The 24,586-nt window shown below is 43.6% G+C and overlaps 1 protein-coding gene across 7 annotated transcripts in view; it reads right to left on the reverse strand.

Annotated features, from left to right (window-relative positions):
- DLG5 (discs large MAGUK scaffold protein 5) overlaps positions 1 to 24,586 on the reverse strand; it is a 177,243-nt gene that overhangs the window by 91,032 nt on the left and 61,625 nt on the right. For 6 of the 7 annotated variants that reach the window (XM_038744428.1, XM_038744426.1, XM_038744423.1 and 3 more), the window contains exon 2: positions 10,773 to 10,841. The exons of the other annotated variant lie outside the window; for it this stretch is intronic. In XM_038744428.1, the coding sequence (XP_038600356.1) occupies positions 10,773 to 10,841 (69 nt within the window). The remainder of the gene's footprint in view (positions 1 to 10,772; positions 10,842 to 24,586) is intronic. 7 annotated transcript variants of the gene reach the window in all.

Here is a 24,586-nt window from a genome sequence, read left to right on the forward strand (position 1 = left end):
CTCCCAAGAGCTTAGTACAGTGTGCTGCAAACAGTAGGCACTCAATAAATATGACTGATTGGTTATGTGCTTAATAAATTTTATAAACATATATATCTGAGCATGTGAGGAGGTGATTCATTCTGCAGTTTGGCCCTGGCAGCAAGGCTGGCTTCAGACACTTGGTCAGGGGTACATGCTAACCCCTCCCTTTCAGTAAGAAGATGTTGTGTTACATTACCCAGCGCACAAAGCATTGTGTAGGAAGTCACAGGAGTGCAAAGTTTCACAGGATGCCAACCATCGGCCTACCATCACTACGTCCTGTCCTATTGGCTCCAGAGCCATTGCAAATCTCTTCTAAATCCCTGTTAAAACCCACACTGCTTCCGGCTCAGGCCGGGCACCTTTACACTCATTCATTCAATTGAGCACTTACTGTATGCAGAGCACTGTACTAAGCGCTTGGGAAGTAAAAGTTGGCAACATATAGAGACAGTCCCACAGGCAAGAAAAAATGAGAGGATGTTCAGTAAGTGAGAGTGGGGGCGAGTGATTTGGGAGTCATACATGGAGAGGTGTTAGCTGAAGCTCTCTGAGGAAATCAGCAGCTCAGACTGTAAAGCTGAGAGTAGAGAATCCAGAATAGCCTTGTGAGATGCCCTCAGTTGGGCTGAAGAAGAACCAGCAAAAGAGACTGAGAAGGCAGGGTAAGAGGGATCATCCGGACATGTGTCAAGTCAGTGAAACCATGAGGGTTTCTAAGAGAAGGGAGGGGTCAACGGTGCAGAAGGCAGCCAAGACATGAAGAATTAGACAGAAGAGAGCCCATTACCTCTAACTCACAACTCTCCCCCCCCCTTCAAAACCCTCCTAAAATCACATCTCCTCCAAGAGTCCTTCCCTGCCTAGGTCCTCATTTCTTTTAACCATCCTCCTCTGCGTCGCCTAGGCACTAGGCTGTGTATTCCTTAAGCACCTTGATACTAAACCTAGCACCACAAAACCTGTGTAAATATTCCTCTAATATATTTTTCCCTCATCTGTAATTTATTTTACTATCTCCCCCTGTAGACTGTACACTCCCTGTACAGTGCTAAGTGCTTAGTACAGTGATCTGCACACAGTGAGCGCTCAAAAAATACGACAATGAATGAATGAATCATATTGACCAACTGTGTTGTACTGTACTTTTCCAAGCGCTTCCTACAGTGTTCTGCACACGGTGTACACTCAAAAAATACTATATTTTGATTGATTAATTGAGAAAGGCTCAATGGAGGTCTTGGTGACCACTGAAGATACCAGTCATCTTAAATAATCACAGATAGAGAACAGGCCTGGGAATCAGAAGATTGTGGGCTCTAATCCCGGCTCCACCACATGCCTGCTGTGTGACCTTGGGCAAGTCACTTGAGTCCGCTGTGCCTCAGTTACCTCATCTGTAAAATGGGGATTGAGCCCCCCATGGGACTTGGGGCTGGGTCCAACCTGATTTGCTTGTATCCACCCCAAAGCTTAATACAGTGCCTTGCACATAGTAAGTGCTTAACAAATACCACAATTACCATTATAATTGGCAACATGGAAGAACTCTTCACAGGTGCAGAAATGAGTTTTCCAGGAGTTTCCTCCGACCCCTTCACAGAACTCTAGGATTAGAGTTTTAGAATGAGCAGGCACAAATATGTGCAGATGTTTTTTGAAGAGACTGACTCACCGGCACCTTAAACTCAAAATGTCTGTAAGTGAGCTCCTCATCCTCCCTCCTAACTCTTCTCCTCCTGTTAATTTTCCCCGTCAACATCATGAAAATGTCTATAAGTGAGCTCCTCATCCTCCCTCCTAACTCTTCTCCTCCTGCTAATTTTCCCCATAAACATCATCTCCCTACCCATCTGAAATACTTGTCAGGTTGACGTCACCACTGATTCCTCAGTTATTTATCCTCCATATATGTCAAGCTCCAAATCTTACTCTTCCTCTGATACATCCTCTGATACATCCATCTGCCTCTTCTTTTCCACCCTTTCTACCACTGTCCTGGTTCAAATCATCATTACCTTCTAGTCAAATTCCTGGTATTTCTGAAGGCCTTACTTAGTTCCGAAGTGCCGTACCCCTTTAGTCTCTACCCTATTCACTGGGATGTGGAAATAGGAGACACAAGAACTCCAAATGGCTGCCAGGTTGAAGTGAATCACATTTTGTTTATCTGAGTTTCCCCAGGATTTCAAAGTGAAAGGGTCTGGTCTGGGAAGGGCATTGCCGGTGGAAAGGGCAGCCAAGGCAAAGAGAAGGGAAACATGACGAGCTAGTGACTTTCTCCCTCCCACATATTTTCTTTTTTGTTCCTCACATCCATCTTTCTGACTCCAATTTGAATGAGGAAATTTGAGTGGTGAGGAGGCGGCAGTGGCTACCGGGAAGACGTGCAGGGAGATACACAGAGAATAGGAAAACTTTATCAGAGAAGCCATTTGGCCTAGTGGAAAAAACAGTTTTGGAAGTCATTCATTCAATCGTATTTACTGAGCGCTTACTGTGTGCAGAGCACTGAACTAAGCTCTTGGAAAGTACAATTCAGCAACAAAGAGAGACAATCACTGCCCACACGGGGCTTATAGTCTAAACCTGGCTCCATCTCCTACCTGTTGTGGCACTTTGGGCAAGTCGATTAACCCTTCTAGACTGTGAGCCTGTTGCTGGGTAGGGACCGTCTCTATATGTTGCCAACTTGTACTTCCCAAGCGCTTAGTACAGTGCTCTGCATACAGTAAGTGCTCAATAAATACGGTTGAATGAATGAATGAACCCTTCTTTGCCTCAGTTTCCTTATCAGTAAAATGGGGATTAAATACTGGTTCCCCCTTCCCCTTAGACTGTGAGCCCCACCTGGGACAGCCCATGCTGACTAGATTTATTCCAGCTCTAAACACAGTGCTTGGCTACATTGTAAGCCCTAAACACATAATTACTCCTAATTATTATTATTATACCACTAAGAAGTACAATACAACACGAGGTTGGCTGGATCGCCAAGCTTCAGCTAATCAAATTGTTTCTAAAATGCCTTCTATGCTTCCTCCCCAGCGAGAGCCTACCTAGGAATAATAAGAATAACAATAAAATTTGTGGGTTTTGTTAAGCTATACGCTATATGCCAAAGCCCAGATTCCAAAGTCACCATTATGCTTTAGGATACTTCTCCTTCTCCAGTCAAGCATCTCATCTAATCAATCAATGACATTTACTGAGTGCTTACTGCGTACAGAGTACTGTACTGAGAACTTGGGAGAGTAGGACACAATACAGCTAGATAAACATGTTCCCTGCCCATAACAAGTTTACAGTCAAATCACAGAAGTGTGGCCTAATGGAAATAACATAGGTTTGGGAATCAGAGGTCCTAGGTTCGAATCCCAGCTATTCCATTCTAAAATGTAAACTCATCGTGAGCAGAGAACGTGTCTGCTAATTCTGCTATATCGTACTCTCTCAAGTGCTTAGTATAGGGCTCTGCGCATAGTAAGTGCTCAATTAATACGAATGATCAATTGATCTGTCTGTTGTATGATCTTGGGTAAGTCAGTTAACTTCTCTGGGCTTCAGTTATCTGTAAAATGGGGATTAAGACTGTGAGCCCCATGTGGGACATGGGCTATATCCAAACTGATTATCTTGTACCTGCCCCAGTGCTTAATACAGTGTCTGACACATAGTAAGCCCTTAAGAAATATCATTTTTAAAAATCATATTGTTTGAGATTGCATAAACGTTTTCCAAGCGAACAGGGCACTCCACCTTAGAAACCCCTTCCACATGGCACCCAGGAGCGCCTTTTTCTCCTGAGAGATTGAAAACAAAGCAGAATTTAGAAATTAGCCAACGGTGGCCAGTGACATTCCCCTCATGAAGCACTTGTGCCGGGAAATAACAGATGCCTAAACTGACTGCAATTTGCCAAATGAAATAGCCTTTCTTCAATTTCAGGATGCAGTTTCTCTTACCTTCTGTAAGAACTGGTTTTAGTCACACACTTCCAGTGGTTAAACAGCAGACAAGTAAACCAACAGGGAGCACACCACGAGAGGAAGCAAACAAGGCAGTAGGAGAACAACGTACTTTGGTGGTTCCCCAGCTCCAAGAACAAATCTCAGGTGGCTAGACCAGCATGGCCTAGTAGATACAGCACGAGCATGGGAGTCAGATGGACCTGAGTTCTAATTCCAGCTTTTCCACTCTGCTGCACAACCTTTGGGAAGTCACTTCACTTCCCTGGGCCTCAGTTACTACACTGTAAAATGGGGGTTAAGACTGTGAGCCCTAAGTGGGACAGGGACTGTGTCCAACACCACTATATATGTTGCCAATTTGTACTTCCCAAGAGCTTAGTACAGTGCTCTGCGCACAGTAAGCGCTCAATAAATACAACTGAATGAAACCTCATCTGTAAAATTGGGATTAAAACTGTGAGTCCCCTGTGGGACAACCTGATCACCCTGTAATCTCCCCAGCACTTAGAACAGTGCTTTGCACATAGTAAGTGCTTAACAAATGCCATCACTGTTATTATTACTACTATGCGTGACAAATAGTAAATGCCTAATGAATATCACAATTATTATTATTATTACCATTATTTAGTGTGAGCTTCTCAAGGTGAGGGGACTGTGTTTTTAACAGCAAGATGGGCTGCACAGTGAAAGGTCCTTCAACTGATTATAAAGTATGCAGCCAAAATGTTTTAGAATTGGTTTGGGTCCTTTTTTAATCCTATATTAGTAAAATTCCAAAGCACACTGCAAAAGATTCAGAACTCTATCCAAACAGATGAGTATCATTTTTCATCAACATTACTTTCATTCTGACGCTTCTCCAAATGTCTCCATGCAAGCCCTGTAATCTGGGTGGGAGGAGGTGGTGAGATTCTAATTAGAGGGCATTTTTTTTTTGTTTGACTAAAAAACAAGTTACTTCTTTCTTTCTAAGACAGATAAATACAGGGTTTCTACCTGGCTATCTCATTTTCCCTTTACTGACAGAACTCTGTCACTCTCTGGGAAGCCAGAAAAGGAAATGATTCTCCATTTTCTTGGGGAGGAAATGTTGTTTTTAAAAAACTTTTTAAGCTAGTTGTGCTCACTAGCTGACTAGGTTTGTGGTTTCTCCTACCCAGCATAATGTCATTAGACCTGGCCTCTGCCACAGACTCACACAGCAATTACAAATCAAAGCACAAACCAAAGTAAAAACAGTCCAAACAAGACCAGAGATGAACGGAGAGCTTACCACCCAAGGTCAACCAGCACTCATTCTCCCCAACACGATTTTCAGCTGGTTCCTAGAAAAACATATTCCTGGGTTCCTTCTAAAGAAAATGAATTTGTGATTTAGCAATCCTGGTCGGCTTTTCCCTTGATGCCTAGGTCCCTTTAGCTTGGCCTTTCTTACTGCCCTCAGGAAACCTCAACTTCTGTCCTGATTTTAACTTTGCTCCTGCCAAGACTTGCGTCCCCTAATCTTAATTGGAGAGAGAGGAAATGACAGTGCTTCACCCAGGGTTTGGACAATCAAAAGAGGTAACATTTTTTGAAGCAACTGATTAATTTCCAATAGAGAAGGACAACCATTCCTCCCCCTAGATTAGGAGGTGTTTCAGAAGTTATGGCCAAATAGATCCAAACACCCACTTCCCCAGTCTTCTGCCCAGCAGGCTCTATCTACCCTATTTCCTCTGGATAACTTAATATTACTTAGAATCAGGTCTTTACCTCAGGATCAGGTAAACTCACCTTTCCCAGGAACTCGTTTAAATAGTGAATGATGATGACCACTCACAATTATTTGGGTTCTCAGGAACATGACAAGTACTTCAAAATGTAAAAAGAATTTTTTCTGCCAGAAGAACATGAAGATGGCCTTCCTACATACAGCAAGAACTAGATGTGTTATTAGAGAAGCTGATATTTTAAAAATAATGATGGACAGGTTTTCAGAAAAATTGTAAGACCTGGGTTTTAGAGCCATCTGTCTGGGGCAAACATTAGGACTGTTAAATTAATTTTGATGATCGACTATGTGCTGCACACTTAGTACAAATATGCCTAAAAGAATAAATGAATACCAATTTAAACACGCAGATATATTACAATCTAGTGGCTCCCAAGGTGCAAATGAATTTGTTACTCTGAAAAACCAAAGGAAATTACAAATCGGTGGAAACAGAAAATTTCCAAAAGCTGGGATTCTTTCTCTGGGTTATCCAGTCAGAAATGCTGTGTTGTCCTTAAATGTTACTGGTCACTTCATATTTAGGAATCGCAACCTGTGGCTACAAACGCCTCCAAAAGCCCATGCTGGAAACTATTTAAAGAATGGAAATAAATGATTTCTGCAGGCTTTAGATCTCTGTGATAACTCCCCCAAACAAGAGGAGGCATATCTGGGTGGTCCCCTGACCCCCGAGTCCGGCCCTGACCGAGAAAGAGCCCGCCTGAATCTGGAGCCTGAGGATGCCACAGAAATGAACGAGGAAGAGGAAACCAAAAAATCTTAACCGAGGAATTCATTTTACCATTCATGCTCCAGGCAACCCTCACCCAACAAAATCAACCGCAAGATGTACAACTGTTCAGAGATAGAGAAGTGCAGTCGCCTAGTGGATAGAGAATGGACTGAGGAGTCAGAAGGACCTGGGTTCTAATCCTGGTTTGGCCACTTGTCTGCTGCGTGACTTTGGGCAAGTTACTTCATTTCTTTGCCTCAGTTACCTCATCTGTAAAATAATAATAATAATAATGAAGGCATTTATTAAGTGCTTACTATGTGCAAAGCACTGTTCTAAGCGCTGGGGAGAATACAAGGTGAGCAGGTTGTCCCACGGGGGGCTCACAGTCTCAATCTCCATTTTACAGCTGAGGTAACTGAGGCCCAGAGAAGTGAAGTGACTTGCCCAAAGTCACACAGCTGACAAGTGGCGGAGCCGGGATTTGAATCCATGACCTCTGACTCCAAAGCCCGGGCTCTTTCCACTGAGCCACGCTGCTTCTCCTAAAATGGGGATTAAGACTGTGAGCCCCATATGGGATGAGGGACAGTGCCCAACCTGATTAGCTTGTATCTACCTCCAGCACCCAGTAAAGTGCTTGGCACATAGTAAGCACTTAAACATCAAAAAAATCTGACTGGATGTAAATTTAGAGGCTGGGTTTATGTATGCCGAGATAAATGAGAAAAGTATAGCGGGCTGCATAATAACAATTAAGGCTGAGGGAGATATAAATCAATCAGATCCCATATGGGGCTCACAGTCTAAGCAGGAGAGAGACTGGGTGTGAATTCCCATTTTGCAGATGAGGGAACCAAGGCACAGAAGTTAGGTGATTTGCCCAAGGCCACACAGCAGGTAAACTGGCAGAGCTGGAATTAGAACCCGGGTTCTCTGACTCTGGGTGCGCTTTCCCCTAGGACATGATGCTTCTCAGAGATATTCACTGTACCCTTATGATGCAGGCATTATGGTCGGACCTTCACCCAGAAGAGGCCTGCACTAAGCTCAACCTGCCAGATTCGACACAGAACTTAATATTTTTAAACCTTGTGTTAATTCACTGCTTTTGGGGCTGCTGCCTTTGGCAGGTGGAAGCTTTGAAAGGGGCAGGCAGTAGCTACTATGATGGTTTGTCACTCAACAAATCAAGCCACGTTAAAAGACCTTTGGATGACGTTTACACACTCACAAAGCTGAGCTGTTTTTAAACACATCCTGGTGATCGAGTGGAAAAACATTTGTGTTTCCAAGCATTTGCCCTCTACTTCAACATGTCAGGCAGATTTTTTTCTCTCTCTTGTAAGGGAAACAGTGCCTCCTAGTTAAAAAAAAAAACACCTTACTAATGATAATAATAATAATTGTGGTATCTGTTAAGCGCTTACTATATGCCAGGTTCTGTACTAAGCACCAGGGTGGATACAAGCAAATCAAGTTGGATACAGTCCCTGTTCATTCATTCATTCAATCGTATTTATTGAGCGCTTACTGTGTGCAGAGCACTGTACTAAGCACTTGGGAAGTACAAGTTGGCAACCTATAGAGACGGTCCCTACCCAACAGCGGGCTCACAGTCTAGGAGGGGAGGCAGACAACAAAACATATTAACAAAATAAAATAAACAGAATAAATATGTACAAGTAAAATAGAGTAATAAATATGTACAAACATATATACATATATACAGGTGCTGTGGGGAGAGGAGGAGGTAAGGTGGGGGGATGGGAAGGGGGAGAAGGGGGAGAGGAAGGAGCGGGCTCAGTCTGGGAAGGCCTCCTGGAGGAGGTGAGCTCTCAGTAGGGCTTTGAAGGGAGGAAGAAAGCTGGCTTGGTGGATGTACGGAGGGAGGGCATTCCAGGCCAGGGGGAGGACATGGGCCGGGGGTCGACGGCGGGACAAGGCATAAGGCTCACAGTATCAATCCCTATTTTACAAATGAGGTAACTAAGGTACAGAGAAGCAAAGTGACTTGCCCAAGATCACACAGCAGAGAAGCGGCAGAGCAGGGATTGGAATCCATGACCTTCTGACCCATGCTCTATCCACTTCACCATGCTGCTTCTCAATGAAACCAGTTGGAGCCATAGACACAGATTGAAATGAAATTGAAAGTTTGGCCTGAGCAGTAAAATTCTCCAAATGACCATCTTCCACAATAAAAACACTGACCTCCTTTCAGCTGCTCACACTCAGTCACACCGCAGGAATCTTGCATCAATTCACACTAGAGCCAGTTCCTGGTTCGAAAGGACAGTCTCCAACACTAGCAAACCTTAGCTGTTTTAGCAAATTAGAGTCTGGGGTATTCTAGACTGTGAGCCTGTTGTTGGGTAGGGATTGTCCCTATTTGTTGCTGAATTGTCCTTTTCAAGCACTTAGTACAGTGCTCCGCACACAGTAAGCGCTCAATAAATACGTGAATGAATGAATCTGACCTATGGAGAACTCATCTGGCGTGCATGGAGTTGATTTTCCCTTTTATAAAATTTCTAAAGCCTCGCTGATACCAACTCATAGAATTTTGCTTTAGTAAGAAAACAAAACACTCCCTTTCATTTAGTGCTCGCTGTCCAGACTGAAGTTCTGTCACTTGGATGAGAATCAATTGATGGTATTTATTGAGCGCTTACTGTGTTCAGAGCACTGTACTAAACGCATAGGAGAGTACAGTACAACAGAGTTGGCAGAAAAGTTCCCTGCCCACAGTGAGTTTACAGTCTAGAGAACTGAAAGCTAACCTTTTCAGCTGCTTTTCCCACATCATGAATTACCCAGAGATGCTTAAGAGCCAGGAAACTTAAATCTTGAGTTTGAACAGCAAGAGTTGACACAAACCACGGTTTAAGCAAACCATGAGCACATGCAATAAGAGTGTTTATTTAGTCGTGTGACTGAGGTCACCAGCTCTACTTTATGAGATTGCAGCACCAATCTTTTCCCCAGTCTTCCTCCCACCTCTTCCTTTTTCTTCTCAGAACCCAGTAAACTAATAATGGCTATTTGTGTTTGTGAATGAATTTGCTCAGAGGGCAACTGGTTCAAAAGCAATGGCGCTTCTCCCTTCTCCAACCACTGTCCTAGAACCAACCACCACCTGCCTGCCCCGTTAGCATTCCACGTTTGGATACAATGAGGCACTTTGCCCCCTTGCTTCAAGGATGCCAAAGTCCCCTGATCTTGAGGGGAATGTGGAGGGGGAAAACAAACGAAATGAAAGGATGCATCAAACCCAAGAGTGACCCCAGTACTGGCATCGAGTTCACTGACAGACTTTGGAAGAAACAGCCCTCCTCTCCTCTCCATTACCCGAGGTCCCCCTTGGACTAGCCAGCACCTTGCTGTAAGGGTAAAGTGTCTTCCATTTCCTAATTTCTCACCTGACTCTGAAGCCTTTCTGAAAGGCCAGCTAGCCCATGAGCACTCACTTGGAGGCCTTCACTGAGTAAGCCCTCCTTTCCTCTTCTCCCACCCCTTCCTGCATCACCCTGACTCGCTCCCTTTATTCATTCCCCCTCCCAGCCCCATAGCACTTATGTACATATCTGTCATTTCTGTGTTTCTTTTATTGTCTGTCTCCCCTTCTAGACTGTAAGCTCACTGTAGGCATGGAATGTGTCGGTTTATTGTTACTAATAATGCCATTTGTTAAGTGCTTACTATGTGCCAGACACTGTACTAAGTACTGGGGTAGATCCAAGCAAATCGGGTTGGACACAGTCTATTGTACTCTCCCAAGCACTTAGTACAGTGGTCTGCACCCAGCAAGCACTCAATAAATATGACTGAATGATAAAAGGGATGAATAGAAATGCCACAAGAACGGTGTTTGATCAAAGGGCTTCCAGCCCAAAAGTCTATCCCAACAGCGGAGACGAGACAGTGCTCTGCACATAGTAAGCACTCAATAAATACGACTGATGATGAGATGAGTGGAGGGTTCGAGGGACTGCTGCCTTCCCTATCATCCACCATAATGGTGAGGGACAATAATAACGGTATCTGTTAAACGCTTATTATGTGCCCATCTCTGTTCTAAGTGCTGGATGCATCCCAGTCCTAACTTCCCAGTCCCACTAGTGACGAGGTGGCTTCCATGCACCATCAAGCGACTACAATGAGGAGCGCCAAACTGCACCATTCCTCTTTGTGGCCCGGAGAGTCTGGGAGGCCAGAGTCTTGTGGGGAGCGGGCAAGCCTGCTCCAACCGAGCCGGGACCCAACCACCGAACACCGTACTCACCCACGCTACTGAGAGAGCTGCTGCTTTCTGAGTCCGAGGGCATGATGGACAAAACACTGTAAGTGGAGCCTGGAATGAAATTGGAGATAAATTACAAATAACCCTAATCGGCCAATCCAGCTTTACTCAGCCCTTACCATGTGCAGAGCACTGTACTAAGCGCTTGGGAGAGTACGCTATAACAGAGCGGCTAGGGCATGTTCCCTGACCCCAGTGAGGTAAAGCACTTCTGCTATGTGATCTTGGGCAAGTCACTTTACTTCTCTGTGCTTCAGTTACCTCATCTGTAAAATGGGGACTGAAACTGTGAGCCCATGTGGGACAGGGACTGTGTCCAATCTGATTTCCTCGAATCCACCCCAGTGCTTAGTACAGTGCTTGGCACATATTAACTTCTCTGTGCCTCAGTTACCGCATCTGTAAAATGGGGATTAAGACTATGAGCCCCACGTGGGACAAACTGATCACCCTGTATCCTCCCCAACGCTTAGAACAGTGCTTTGCACGTAGTAAGCACTTAACAAATACCATTATTATTGTTATTATTGTTTCTCCACCACCAACCATTGCCACCCTTCCATTTGGTCTTCTAACAATTGCTTTGTTCATTGCAACAGTGATGCATCAGAATCTGAGCATCACAGAAACTTAGCATTTTTCGAGTGACAACCTCAGAGCTCCGTGGATACACTTGGACTGAGCAGAAATTCTAGTCCTAACCATGCCTCAGACCTGCTGGGTGACCTTGAAAATTTCTCTGTGCTCCACTGTCCTTCTCTGCCAATTAGGGTGGAGATGTCTTTTCTGAACATGAAAGGTTCAAGAAGTGACCCAAAGACTTATACCCAGTGCCGAGGCCCTAAAAAACACAGGGCAGAATATAGGCAGTGTCGAGTAGAGGTTTTGAGGGGCAAGAGTGAGACAGCCCAACCAGAGAGAGAAAAGAGAAGCTCTCTATCTCAGAGACACAAATCCGATGGTCACTGAATCGGAACAGTTCACAGTAACAAAAGGTAACCAGAGATGCACCTGCCCAAGAGGCCAGAGCAGACACTGTACCTCTGCCTTCTTGGCACCCCATATCCCCAATCAATTCTCCATTTATTTTACCTCATACATTTTTGTCAAAGTTGAAGTTCCAATTTTGCCACGTGCCTTATGAATCAGAATGCTATTTTCTTTCTAATAAAAAAAGACGTGAGTCTCTCAGCGCAGCTGATAATCTGCTTTAGTTTGTAATATCAATAACTGGTATTGTAGCTTCCAAATTCTAGCAGCCGATTACTCTCTTAAGTACTATGTTTTCTTCTCTTCATCTGATATTCCAATACAGCACTTTCAGTGAGGGTGGAGTACCATGGTATTTACGAGTAGATTGAATTATAAAGATACATTTTGTTCTTCCAAACATCCAGAGTTTGTTATGCCTCGAAGTTTGAAAGCCTTTCAAAAACATGGTTTCCTGCTGTGATATTTTTTTTAATGTATCCAATCTCAGTGATTCAGGGGTTGAGTATTAGACTTAAAGCTCCAGTGGTTAGGGAACGTGTCAACCAACTTTACTATTCTGTACTCTCCCAAGAGCTTAGTATAGTGCTCTGCACCCACTGATAGATTGATTATCCAGACTGCAGATGATGCAGGCTTCCCCAAAGGTATACAGCAATCGCACCAAACAACTGGATCAGCTCCGACTCAATCTTCAATCCTGGATGATTGTCCGGATTGCAGAATATAGTGTCTCCTGCTTCTTTTCTTTCTACCTCCTGCATCTTCTCTGTGTCTATTTCACCACTTATTAGCATGGATACCAGGAGGGGAGGACACACAGGGAGGGGAGGAGAAATTCAATTCATTTATTTCAGACCTCTGGGGAAATTTTTTTTTTTAATCATCTGGCAGCTTGCTATCCTTGTTTTTTATGACTAAGATATAATTAAGATATGGTTAGTCTGATTAATTTTTAACAACTGTTTGGACCTGCTGTCCTACCTAACTAAATTCAATTTTGGTGCCTATTTTAGCTGCTTTAAATCTATAGTTGAAATTAGGGAATATTACATTGTACTATCAAGTGCATGTCAAGCTATTTTTGGCCCAAATTTACTGTTAATAATCCATTAGCGTGAATATTAGAATTTTCTGTGTTGTTTTCTATTCAGTTAACTTGCATGATACTTAACTTTGGACAGAGAAAGTTCATGAAAACAATTAGTTTCAAAGTTTCAACCTAGGATCACACCAGCTCAACATCACCTTTGCCCTTATTACTTTTATTATTATGATTACCTTATTACTTTTTTGTTTTGTACTAAATGTCCCTACATTTTTATCTACAGCTATAATTACACTTGTATTTTTTACATCAAAAAGTAGTGCAATCAGCAATAATTTTACTCTCTTCACAATATTCAATGCATAATTCTGTGTACCAAACAAAAAATTATTTCAATTTCATATTATTCAAGAATATCCCACCAATTTCTAAATTATTAAACTTCAGAAACAGAAGTTACCAAAATTCTAGAGACTTTTTTGAAGTGGGAGGGAGGATTAATGCATAGTTTCAAGCTTTTTATTTCTGAAGATGTTTACTCCAAAAAGCAAATACAAACCCTATCCTCTCATTCGCACTGTACAAAAGAAGTCTCTCCACTAAATATTACTTGGGCTGACATAATTTTGCTCTAACTTCATTTGACAACTTACCACTTTCTATTATCGACAGTGTACTCATCTTCCAGTAAACCATAAACCACCCCCGGTAAAAGTTCCTGTAACTTTTACAGGAAGTACTCTTGTTTTTCCTCCCACGCAGTGAATTTCCATGGTTAATGAAAATCTACCAATGTCCCTCCTTCTTAGTCCCTCCACCAGCTAAGTGGGTGCCAGATGATTTCACTTGCCGCTCAACCCTTTTTTCCTACCCAACATAAGGCCTATTCCCCAGAACTCCAGGGCGGCGTGACAAATGTTTACTCTCTTCTCTCTGCGCCAAATCAGCCCATTGGCAGCATTCCCATTTGCGGGTGGGAAGCTCAGGAGTAGTTAAAACTGGAAATAACCGAGGTTGTCAGGGTTCCCATTGTCTTCCGTGTCATAAGAAAAACTGCCTGGAGAGCCAGACAATGCCAACGGATATTCCATGTTTTGTCTCCAAGACTTTTTTTCAGATAAATTCATGTGGCCAGGTTTGTGTGGAAAGGCAAAAATCTCAGTGATTCATGGGCTTTGGAGCTTTTAGAGAGCTCGGGACAGACTCAATACTCTTAGTTGGGCTTCAGACTTCAGGTGTATAGCGGTTAGTACAGTGTCTGGCACATAGTAGGCACTTACAAATACCATCATTATCCTCATCATCATCGCTAGGGTGACCGTTCACTTGATTTTGTACTTGACAGTGCACTGTCAGGGGGTAGTTTCACTAAGCAGCATCTACACTAAGCCAAAAACTCTCTTCCAGAGAACCTCTGGTTAGATGAGGGGAAGAGTATAAAATGTGGTTTCCAGCTAGGTTGCTGATCTAATTCTTGACCATAGTCCCCTCCCACTTTTTTTTTTAGTTGGTATTTGTTAAGCATTTACTATGTGCCAGGCACTGCATAAGCATTGGGTAGATACAAGCTAATCAGGTTGTGCACAGTCCACATCCCACATGGGACACAGAATCTTAATCCCCATTTTTACAGATGAGGTAACTGAGGCAAAGAGTAGTGAAGTGACTTGCCCAGGGTCACACAGCAGACAGGTGGAGGAGCTGGGATTAGAACTCAAGTCCTTGTGCCTCTCAGGCTGTGATCAATGCTCTAGGCCATGCTGTGTCTCACTGAAGCTGGTGGGTTCAAGACAATCGAAAGTAAACTTTTTTCATCTAGCAGAAAAACAAACACGTGGAATTTGTTACCCCCATGAAGCTTGCGGGACAAAATATCAAAAGGCTCACAGAAAGTTCGGGTAAATTAATGGCTAGAGGGTAATGAGGTAAATGAGGTTGGAAGCCAAAGAAGCAGCTATCACTTGACTCCTCCCCACACCCACCATCTGCTAAATCCTGCCGGTTCTTCCCCCACAGTAATTTCCGGATCCTCGTCCTCCTCTCCATTCCAACAGCCACCATCCTGGCCCGATCTCATGTCATATTGCTAGAGATTATTTTATCAGCCTCCTAATTGGTCTCCCTGCTGCCAGTCTCTTGCCCTCATCAGTCTAGATGCTCCACTACTCCACAAAGCACTTCCCAAACCACCACTCGGCACACACCTCTACAGAGCTCAAACACCTTTCCCTCTGCTTTACATTACTGGCTCTCCACCAACTCTGCCCCTTAAGATTCGATCTCTTCACCAGTTACGCCCAAACTCATACTCTTTGCTCCTCCCAACCTTCCCTTCTAACTCTTCCCTGCTCTAGAGTCTCCCATCTCCAAACTCTCGTTCATACTGTCTCCCGGCCTGAACGTCTCTCCCCACTAAAACTGCCATGCCACAGCTCTGCCCTTCATTCAGTCATTTATTGAGCACTTACTGTGTCCAGAACACTGTACTAGGCACTTGGGAGAGTACAAAAACAAATGGACACATTCCCTGTCTACAGTGAGCTTACAGTCTACCTTCCTTGATTAATTCACGACACTCCAGTCTCATGAGTCCATTACCCTTAACGTTTATAGATTCCGTTCCATGTGTTTTTATTTGCATATTCAACTATTTATTCATTCATTCAATCGCGTTTATTGAGCACTTACTGTGTGCACAGCACTGTATTAAGCACTTGGAAAGTGCAATTCAGCAATAGAGACAATCCCGCAACAGACTGTTTATTAGAACAGTGCTCAGCACTTAGAACAGTGCTTTGCACACAGTAAGCGCTTAATAAATGCCATTATTATTATTATTATTATTATTATTTATTCAATGACCTCAATCTCATGCACTTGAACTATATCCTGCGGCACCTTTGTTCTCCTCCCACTCCCACAATTTCTAAATCATCTGTCAACCCCATTGGGTTACTGGCTCCCGGAGGGCAGGGATTGTGAGGCGTGCTCTACTAATACTCAGCACGGTGCGTCACACTCAGTAAGAGGTGCTCAATAAATAATCACTAACAATGGTGGTGGTGAAGTTGCCTATTGGGCTGGAAGACCATTGTCCTGAACCAGGATAATATTAAAGTTCTGCATTCCTGAAATCACTAGTTTGTCCAGGCTGGTTATTGAAAGGGAATCAGTTACTGTTCTCAGTGAATGGTTTCCTAGCATTTCTGAGACTGCTCCGTCTGTACATCCACCTCGATCAATCAATCAATCAATGGAAGCAGCATGGCCTAGTAATAATAATAATAATAACAATGGCATTTATTAAGCCCTTACTATGTGCAAAGCACTGTTCTAAGCACTGGGGAGGTTACAAGGTGATCAGGTTGTCCCACGGGGGGCTCACAGTCTTCATCCCCATTTTACAGATGAGGTAACTGAGGCACAGAGAAGTTAAGTGACTTGCCCAAAGTCACACAGCTGACAACTGGCAGAGCTGGGATTTGAACCCATGACCTCTGACTCCAAAGCCCGGGCTCTTTCCACTGAGTTCCCTGCTTCTAGAACTAAGAGCACAGGGCCTGCGTTCTAATCCCGGCTCTGCCACCTGCCTGCTGGGTGGCCTTGGACAAGTTGCTAAGCTTTCCTGTGCTTCAGTTTCTTCATCTGTAAAACTGGAGGTTCAATTCCTGGCCTCCCTCCCCCTTAAAAATAATGGTAACAGTAATAATAATGGTATTTGTGAAGTGCTTACTATGTGTCAAGCACTGTACTAAGCGTTGAGGTAGATACAAGCTAATCAGATTGAACACAGTCCCTGACCCACATGGGGCTCACAGACAATCCCCATTTTACAGATGAGGTAACCGAGGCACAGGGAAATGAAGTGACTTGCCCAAGTTCACACACAACAGACAAGTGGCGGAGCGGGGATCAGAACCCAGGTCCTTCCGACTCCCATGCCAGGGCTCTATCCACTAGGCCACGTTGCTTCTCTTACACCGTGAGCCCCATGTGGGGTCGAAACTGGGCCCTACTGGATATCCTGCCTCTACCCCAGTGCTCCGCAAAGTGTTTGGCACATAGTAAGTGCTTAACAAATACCCCCATTATGACTGTTCACTGAACAAGAGATAGTAATCTCCTAAAAGGCAAAGCTAACTTCTACTCAGGGAACTAACACACTTCTCTAGACTGCAAGCTCGTTATAGGCAGGGATCCTGTCTGCTAATTCTGTTGTAAGTACTCTCCCAAGTGCTTAGTACAATGCACTGCACATAGTAAGCACTCAATAAATACCACTGATTGACTGATCAATCGGCAGTTTGTCCATCACTCCAGACAGGCTCTCTGGAGCTATAGCTATCAATTGGCTCAAAAGGGGTTTTTCCATGCGCCTGTCACAACTATTGCTAGCTAATTCTCTGTTTTCTCTGCTTTTACTGGGAAGCCCAGCCCTATCCTTAGGGAAAGACCACCTCAAAAATGCTGTCTCTAAAGTCTCCCACGCCAAAACTGAAATGAGCCAGCGAGCAGTCCGGACACACCTGCTGAGGCTGATAGCCATGAAGGCCCACAACCACAACCAGAGCTCAGCTTCGCAAACCCACCCTTCTCATTCGCCTGGAGGTTTGTAAAACAAAAGTGACTCACACTTCCTCGGGTGAAACCGCCTCCTGAAGGGACTCTCTCCAACCCCGAAACAGCACGCACAAGGGACTTCTCAGAGAATTCTCCTGCGGTCACCTTCCCTACGGCACTCATGTCTGGGGTCCTACACAAACAGACAGGGATGTGTTTTCGGCAACGAGCAACCTCTGATCTGGGGACGGCTGTACTAATGTGACCCGGGCTGTGGAGCAGAGGAGGAGTCACCAAAAAGCTCACATTCCAGTAACATGCATAGGCCAGTGGGGACGATATATATATATATATATATATATATGTATATGTATATATTTTATATATATATGTATATGTATATATTTTATATATATATGCATATGTATATATTTTATATATATATATATGCATATATAAAATATAAATACATATGTATTTATACATATAAATACATACATACATTACATATATATAAATATATATGTATATATATTTTCTCTCTCTCTCTTTCACTCTCCACCTCCCCTTCCAATTTCTACTTGGAAAGTCAAGAAACCAAGCAAATGAAGAACAGTTAGGAAAGTGGGGAAAAAGCAGGGATCCTCTAACATTACTGTACTAAGTAGAGTTAGTTAAAAAAACAACAACAACAAAATGTTCCAGTGTAGGGAAGTCCCATTTAACCTAATTTAGATTTAAGGTGAAAAAATAATAATAATAATGATGGTATTTGTTAAGCGCTTACTATGTGCCATACACTGTTCTTAGCGCTTGGGTTAGATACAAGGTAATCAATTGTCCCACTTGGGGATCACAGTCTTCATTCCCATTTTACAGATGAGGTAACTGAGGCACAGAAAAGTGAAGTGGCTTGCCCAAGGTCACGCAGCAGATAAGTGGCAGAGCCAGGATCATTATTATTATTATGATGATGATATTTGTTATGCTCTTACTACATAAAAAAATAACATAAATGATGATATTTGTTAAGCGCTTACTATGTGCCAAGCACTGTTCTAAGCACTAGGGTAGAAGCAAGGTAATCAGGTTGTCCCACGTGGGGCTCACAGTCTTAATCCCCATTTTACAGATGAGGTAACTGAGGCATGGAGAAGTTAACTGACTTGCCCAAGGTCACACAACAGACAAGTGGCAGAGCCAGAATCAGAACCCGCATCCTCCAGATCCCAAGCCCACGCTCTTCCCACTAAACCACGCTGCCAGGATTAGAACCCACATCTTCTGACTCCCAAGCCCGTGCTCTTTCCACTAAGCCACCCTGCTTCTTTAGAACCCACATCCTCTGACTCCCATGCCCAGACTCTCACTAATAATAATAATAATAATGGCATTTATAAAGTGCTTACTATGTGCAAAGCACTGTTCTAAGCGCTACTAAACCATGCTGCTTCACAAATAAACCTCCTTCTCTTAGAAAAAAATCTAATTATTGTCTTTCATCTAAAGGAAAGAGTTTTGACAGCTGACAACATTGGAACATATATTAGTTTTACGAGAAAGCCACCAGATGCTGCCAACATCATCATAACGATAATAATAGTGATATTTTTCAGCACTTAGTATGTGCTAATCACTCTACTAAATGCTCGGGTAGATACAAGTTAATCAGGCCAGACACAATCCCTGTCCCACACAGAGCTCCCAGTCTGAGGAGGAAGGAGAACAGGTTTTAATCCTCATTTTACAGATGAGAAAACTGGGACCCAGAGAAGTGACTTGCCAAGAGTCACACGGCAGTCAAGTGGTGGAGCCACGAATTAGAACTCGGAACCTGCTGATTCCCAGGCAGGTTCTCTTGCCATTATACCAGGCTGCTTTGTAAACACCAAAGACCTGTTGCTCAGAGATGGAAGTTCCAATACTTGCCTTTGCATTTTCTCCTCTCATATACTCGGGAGTTGATAGCTTGGCTAGAGTTAGATATTGGAAAAGGAAACTGCAGTAAGGGACAAGTTTGAAAACAAAGTGGTAGAAAGCATCATGCCATGCCGAAGCCTGATAATAACTGTAGCATTTGTTAAGCGCTTACCGTGTTAGTACCACTGTACTAAGCACTGGGGTGGATACAAGCAAATCGGGTTGGACACAGTCTCAATCACCATTTTACAGATGAGGGAACTGAGGTCCAGAGAAGTGAAGGTCACACAGCAGACAAGTGGCAGAGCGGGATTGGAATTCATGACCTTCTGACTCCTAGGCCTGTGCTCTACCCACTATGCCATGCTGCTTCCCATTATTGATCTACATTAGTGGGACTACAGAAACACCAACTAAATCTTCTGAAAACTCGTTAAATCCTGTCCCTCCTCATCAGAATCAATTTGACATGATTTAGTCAGGCATCTTCCACCACAGCGTGGCTCAGTGGAAAGAGCCTGGGCTTTGGAGTCAGAGGTCACGGGTTCAAATCCCAGCTCTGCCAATTGTCAGCTCTGTGACTTTGGGCAAGTCACTTAACTTCTCTGTGCCTCATCATCATCATCATCATCATCAATTGTATTTATTGAGCGCTATGTGCAGAGCACTGTACTAAGCGCTTGGGAAGTACAAATTGGCAACATATAGAGACAGTCCCTACCCAACAGTGGGCTCACAGTCTAAAAGGGGGAGACAGAGAACAAAACCAAACATACTAACAAAATAAAATAAATAGAATAGATATGTACAAGTAAAATAAATAAATAAATAAATAAATAGAATAATAAATATGTACAAACATATATACATATATACAGGTGCTGTGGGGAAGGGAAGGAGGTAGGATGGGGGGATGGAGAGAGGGACGAGGGGGAGAGGAAGGAAGGGGCTCAGTCTGGGAAGGCCTCCTGGAGGAGGTGAGCTCTCAGCAGGGCCTTGAAGGGAGGAAGAGAGCTAGCTTGGCGGAGGGGCAGAGGGAGGGCATTCCAGGCCCGGGGGATGACGTGGGCCGGGGGTCGATGGCGGGACAGGCGAGAATGAGGTACGGTGAGGAGATTAGCGGCGGAGGATGTGGGCTGGTCTGGAGAAGGACAGAAGGGAGGTGAGGTAGGAGGGGGCGAAGTGATGGAGAGCCTTGAAGCCCAGGGTGAGGAGTTTCTGCCTGATGCGCAGATTGATTGGTAGCCACTGGAGATTTTTGAGGAGGGGAGTAATATGCCCAGAGCATTTCTGGACAAAGATAATCCGGGCAGCAGCATGAAGTATGGATTGAAGTGGAGAGAGACACGAGGATGGGAGATCAGAGTGAAGGCTGGTGCAGTAGTCCAGACAGGATAGGATGAGAGCTTGAATGAGCAGGGTAGCGGTATGGATGGAGAGGAAAGGGTGGATCTTGGCAATGTTGCGGAGCTGAGACCGGCAGGTTTTGGTGACGGCTTGGATGTGAGGGGTGAATGAGAGAGCGGAGTCGAGGATGACACCAAGGTTGCGGGCTTGTGAGACGGGAAGGATGGTAGTGCCGTCAACAGAGATGGGAAAGTCAGGGAGAGGACTGCCTCAATTACCTCATCTATAAAATGGGGATTAAGACTGTGAGCCCCCCGTGGGACAACCTGATCACCCTGTAACCTCCCCAGAGTTTAGAACAGTGCTTTGTACCTAGTAAGCGCTTAATAAATGCCATTATTATTATTATTATTATCTGTTTTAATAGAGAAGCAGTGTGGCTTAGCAGAAAGAGCCCAGGCTTGGGAATCAGAGGTCATGGGTTCTAATCCCAGCTCTGCCACTTATCACTTTACTTTTCTGTGCTTCAGTTACCTCATCTGTAAAATGGGGATTAAGACTGTGAACCCCACATGGGAGATCTTGACTACCTTGTATCTACCCCGGCTCTTCGAACAGTGCTTGGCACATAGTAAGCACTTAACAAATACCATCATTATTATCATTTGTGTTCCCCTTTCCCCTTAGACTGTGAGCACCCAGCACTTCATATTATTTATCGTGTCTACCCCAGAGCTTGGTAGAGTGCTTGTTACACAGTAAATCCTTGAGCAATACCACAATTATTAGCCAAAATGACTACTTTTGACCTCAGAAAACCACACCCTACTGAATGCTCCTTAGCTCTGTGGACTTCTTTAGACTTCCCCTGGACCATAAGCTCCTTGTGGTCAGGGACTGTTTCTACCAACTCTGATAAACTGTATTCTCCCAAGCACTTAGTATGGTGTTCTGCACACAGAAAGTGCTCAGTAAATGATTGATTCTTTAAAGCATTCATCCTGAAGGTGCAAAAATTCAAACTACAGTGAGGAATTCCTTGAGATACTGCTCAGTTCAAAGACAAGTGTCACGACAGATAGATCACTTAGCTAACAGCTCCTAGGAATGCAATACATTTTGACATTTCATACTCTTACTATATTTATTTCCATGAATTTAATTTCCCTCCCCTGTCTTGTGACAGAACTGGTCACTGAGCTGAAATGATTTAATTTATCCTCCAAGGGCAATGCCTTACACAGGTGTTATCAGAACAGGGAGATAACTCCTTCTTTGTCTTTTCTTTTACAAATTAATTTTTGAGGTTTACCTCCCATCAAGCAAGACTGATAAAGCAAGACCCCAGATGATGATTACTGTAGGAGGTTTTTCCTCTGAAACAATTCAAGATAGCATTTTGGAAAAAAAAAATCATGATCCTTGTTAAATGCTTACTAAGTGCCAGGCACTGTACTAAGCACCAGGGTGGATACTAGCAAATCAGGTTGGACACAGTCCCTGTCCCACTTTGGACTCCCAGTCTTAATCCCCATTCTATAGATGGGGTAACTGAGGCACAGACATGAAGTGACTTGCCCAAGGTCACACAGCAGATGAGTGGTGGAGGTGGGACTGGAACCTAGATCCTTCTGACTCTCAGGCCTGTAGTAATTGCTTGATGGTGCTTAAATTGTGTGTGAGGGGGTGTTTACTGGAGCTTTCTGGAGCTGAGGCAGGTTTCTGGGGGATGTTCTCTTCTTTCACAAGGGGTAGGGAGGAAAATGAAAGTTGAACCAACCTCAAGGAAAAGACTAAAAGCATTTGCATAGCTTGATGCAGTTGAGGCAACAACACAAGAGAATGAGACTTGCAAAGACTACAATGCCTCCTTGTAGAAAGTCATTAGGTTCGTGTACATTTGGCAACTACATCCCTTTCACATGTTCACTCTGACTTTTACAGCTACTTAGTTAAAAGGCACCATAAAAAAAGCTCTCTAAACTAGGGGGAAAAACCTCAAACAACTGGTATGTGGACTGTTCAGGCCAGACTCCCGACTGGGCTGCCGCATTCAGTCCCAGCGGTTTGGTCGTCTCCTGGCACTGCTCTTTTGGGAATGTTTTGTGCCGTGGAGGTCCAAGCGAAAGGTCCAAAGAATATTCAATTAACGTGTATAATAATAATAATAGTAATAATGGTTTTTGTTAAGTGCTTATTATATTCACTCAATCCCTTACTAAGCATTTGGATGAGTACACTATAACAACAGACACAGTCCTGCCCACAATGAGCTCACAGCCTACAAGGGGAGAAAGACATTAATATAAATTGACTAAATAAATAAATGGAATATGAAGATATTTACATATGTGCTGTGGGGATGGGAGGGAGGATGAATGAAGGAGCAAGTAAAGGTGGCTCAGAAAGGAGTGGGAGAAGAGGACAAGAGGGTTTAGTCAGGGAAGGCTTCATGGAGGAGATGTGCCATCAATAAGGGTTTGAAGTTGGGGAGAGCAATTATCCGTCTGATATAAGGAGGGAGGGGGTTCCAGACCAGAGGTAAAATGATGGCAAGATAGATGAGATGGAGGTACAGTGAGAAGGTTAGCGTTAAAGGAACAAAGTGTGTGGACTGGGTAATACTAGGAGAGTAGTGAGGTGAGGTAGGAGGGAGCAAGGTGATTAAGTGCTTTAAAGCCAATGGTGAGGAGTTTTTGTTTGATGCGGAGGTGGATGGGCAACCACTGGAGTTTCTTGAGGAGTGGAGAAACATGGTCTGAACTTTTTTGAAGGAAAATGATTTGGGCAGCTGAATGGAGGACAAATAGGCTAACTCGGTTCTTATTTTCCTTCTTACCTCACTTGCACATCTTGGGGAATATGAATTGATAGTGAAATAGTTCTCAAAGGTTGTTCCAATAACCATTTGAATGACTAACTTTCTTCAGGTTGCTGGACTGTTTTCTGATTCAACTCTTCAAATGTATCAGGAATATACTAGAATAAGTTAATATAGAATGTAACCTATGTTAAGATACATTGATATCATGGCACAATAGAAAATAAGTGGAAAACAGATGTTAGTACAATAAGGGCTTAGTACAGTGCTCTGCACACAGTAAGCGCTCAATAAACATGATTGAATGAATGAAAAGGACTCTTCTTTCTATTGGAAATGATTCACTGCATCACCTGACTTCTTTGAATGTTTATATAATTTATAGGCTCAGTTCTGGATCCCTTTCTATTCTCCAACTACGCCCCCTCCCTTTCAGTATATTTGCACATATTTATTATTCTATTTATTTTATTAATGATGTATATAGATCTATAATTCTATTGATCCATTTTGATGCTATTGATGCCTGTCGTTTTGTTTCGTTGTCTGTCTCTCCCCCTTCTAGACCGTTGTTGGGTAGAGGCTGTCTCTGTTGCCGAATTGTACTTTCCAAGCGCTTAGTACAGTGCTCTGCACATGGTAAGTGCTCAATAAATATGACTGAATGAATGAATGGAGTATGGACTGGAGTGGGGAGAGACAGGAGGCAAAGAGGTAGGCAAGGAGGCTGATAGAATAATCAAGGCGGGATAGGATACGTGCTTGCATTTATGTGGTAGCAGTTTGGATAGAGAGGAAGGGGTGGATTTTGGCAATGTTGTGAAGGTAGAACTGACAGGATTTAGTGATGGCTTGAATATGTGGGTGGAATGAGAGACAGGATAATTCCAAGGTTATGGGCTTGTGAGACAGGAAGGATGGTAGTGCCATCAACAGTGGTGGGAAAGTGCTTATATGTTAAGCACTGTTCTAAGCTCTGGGAAGGATACAAAACAATCAGGTCAGAGACCCTTTCCCACACAGAACTCACAATCTAAGAATCAATCAAATCAATAGCATTTGAACGTATACTGTGTGCAGACCACTGCACTAAGCACATGGGAGAGTACA

The sequence above is a fragment of the Tachyglossus aculeatus genome, chromosome 3, assembly GCF_015852505.1.
Source record: "Tachyglossus aculeatus isolate mTacAcu1 chromosome 3, mTacAcu1.pri, whole genome shotgun sequence".
NCBI lineage: Eukaryota > Metazoa > Chordata > Mammalia > Monotremata > Tachyglossidae > Tachyglossus > Tachyglossus aculeatus.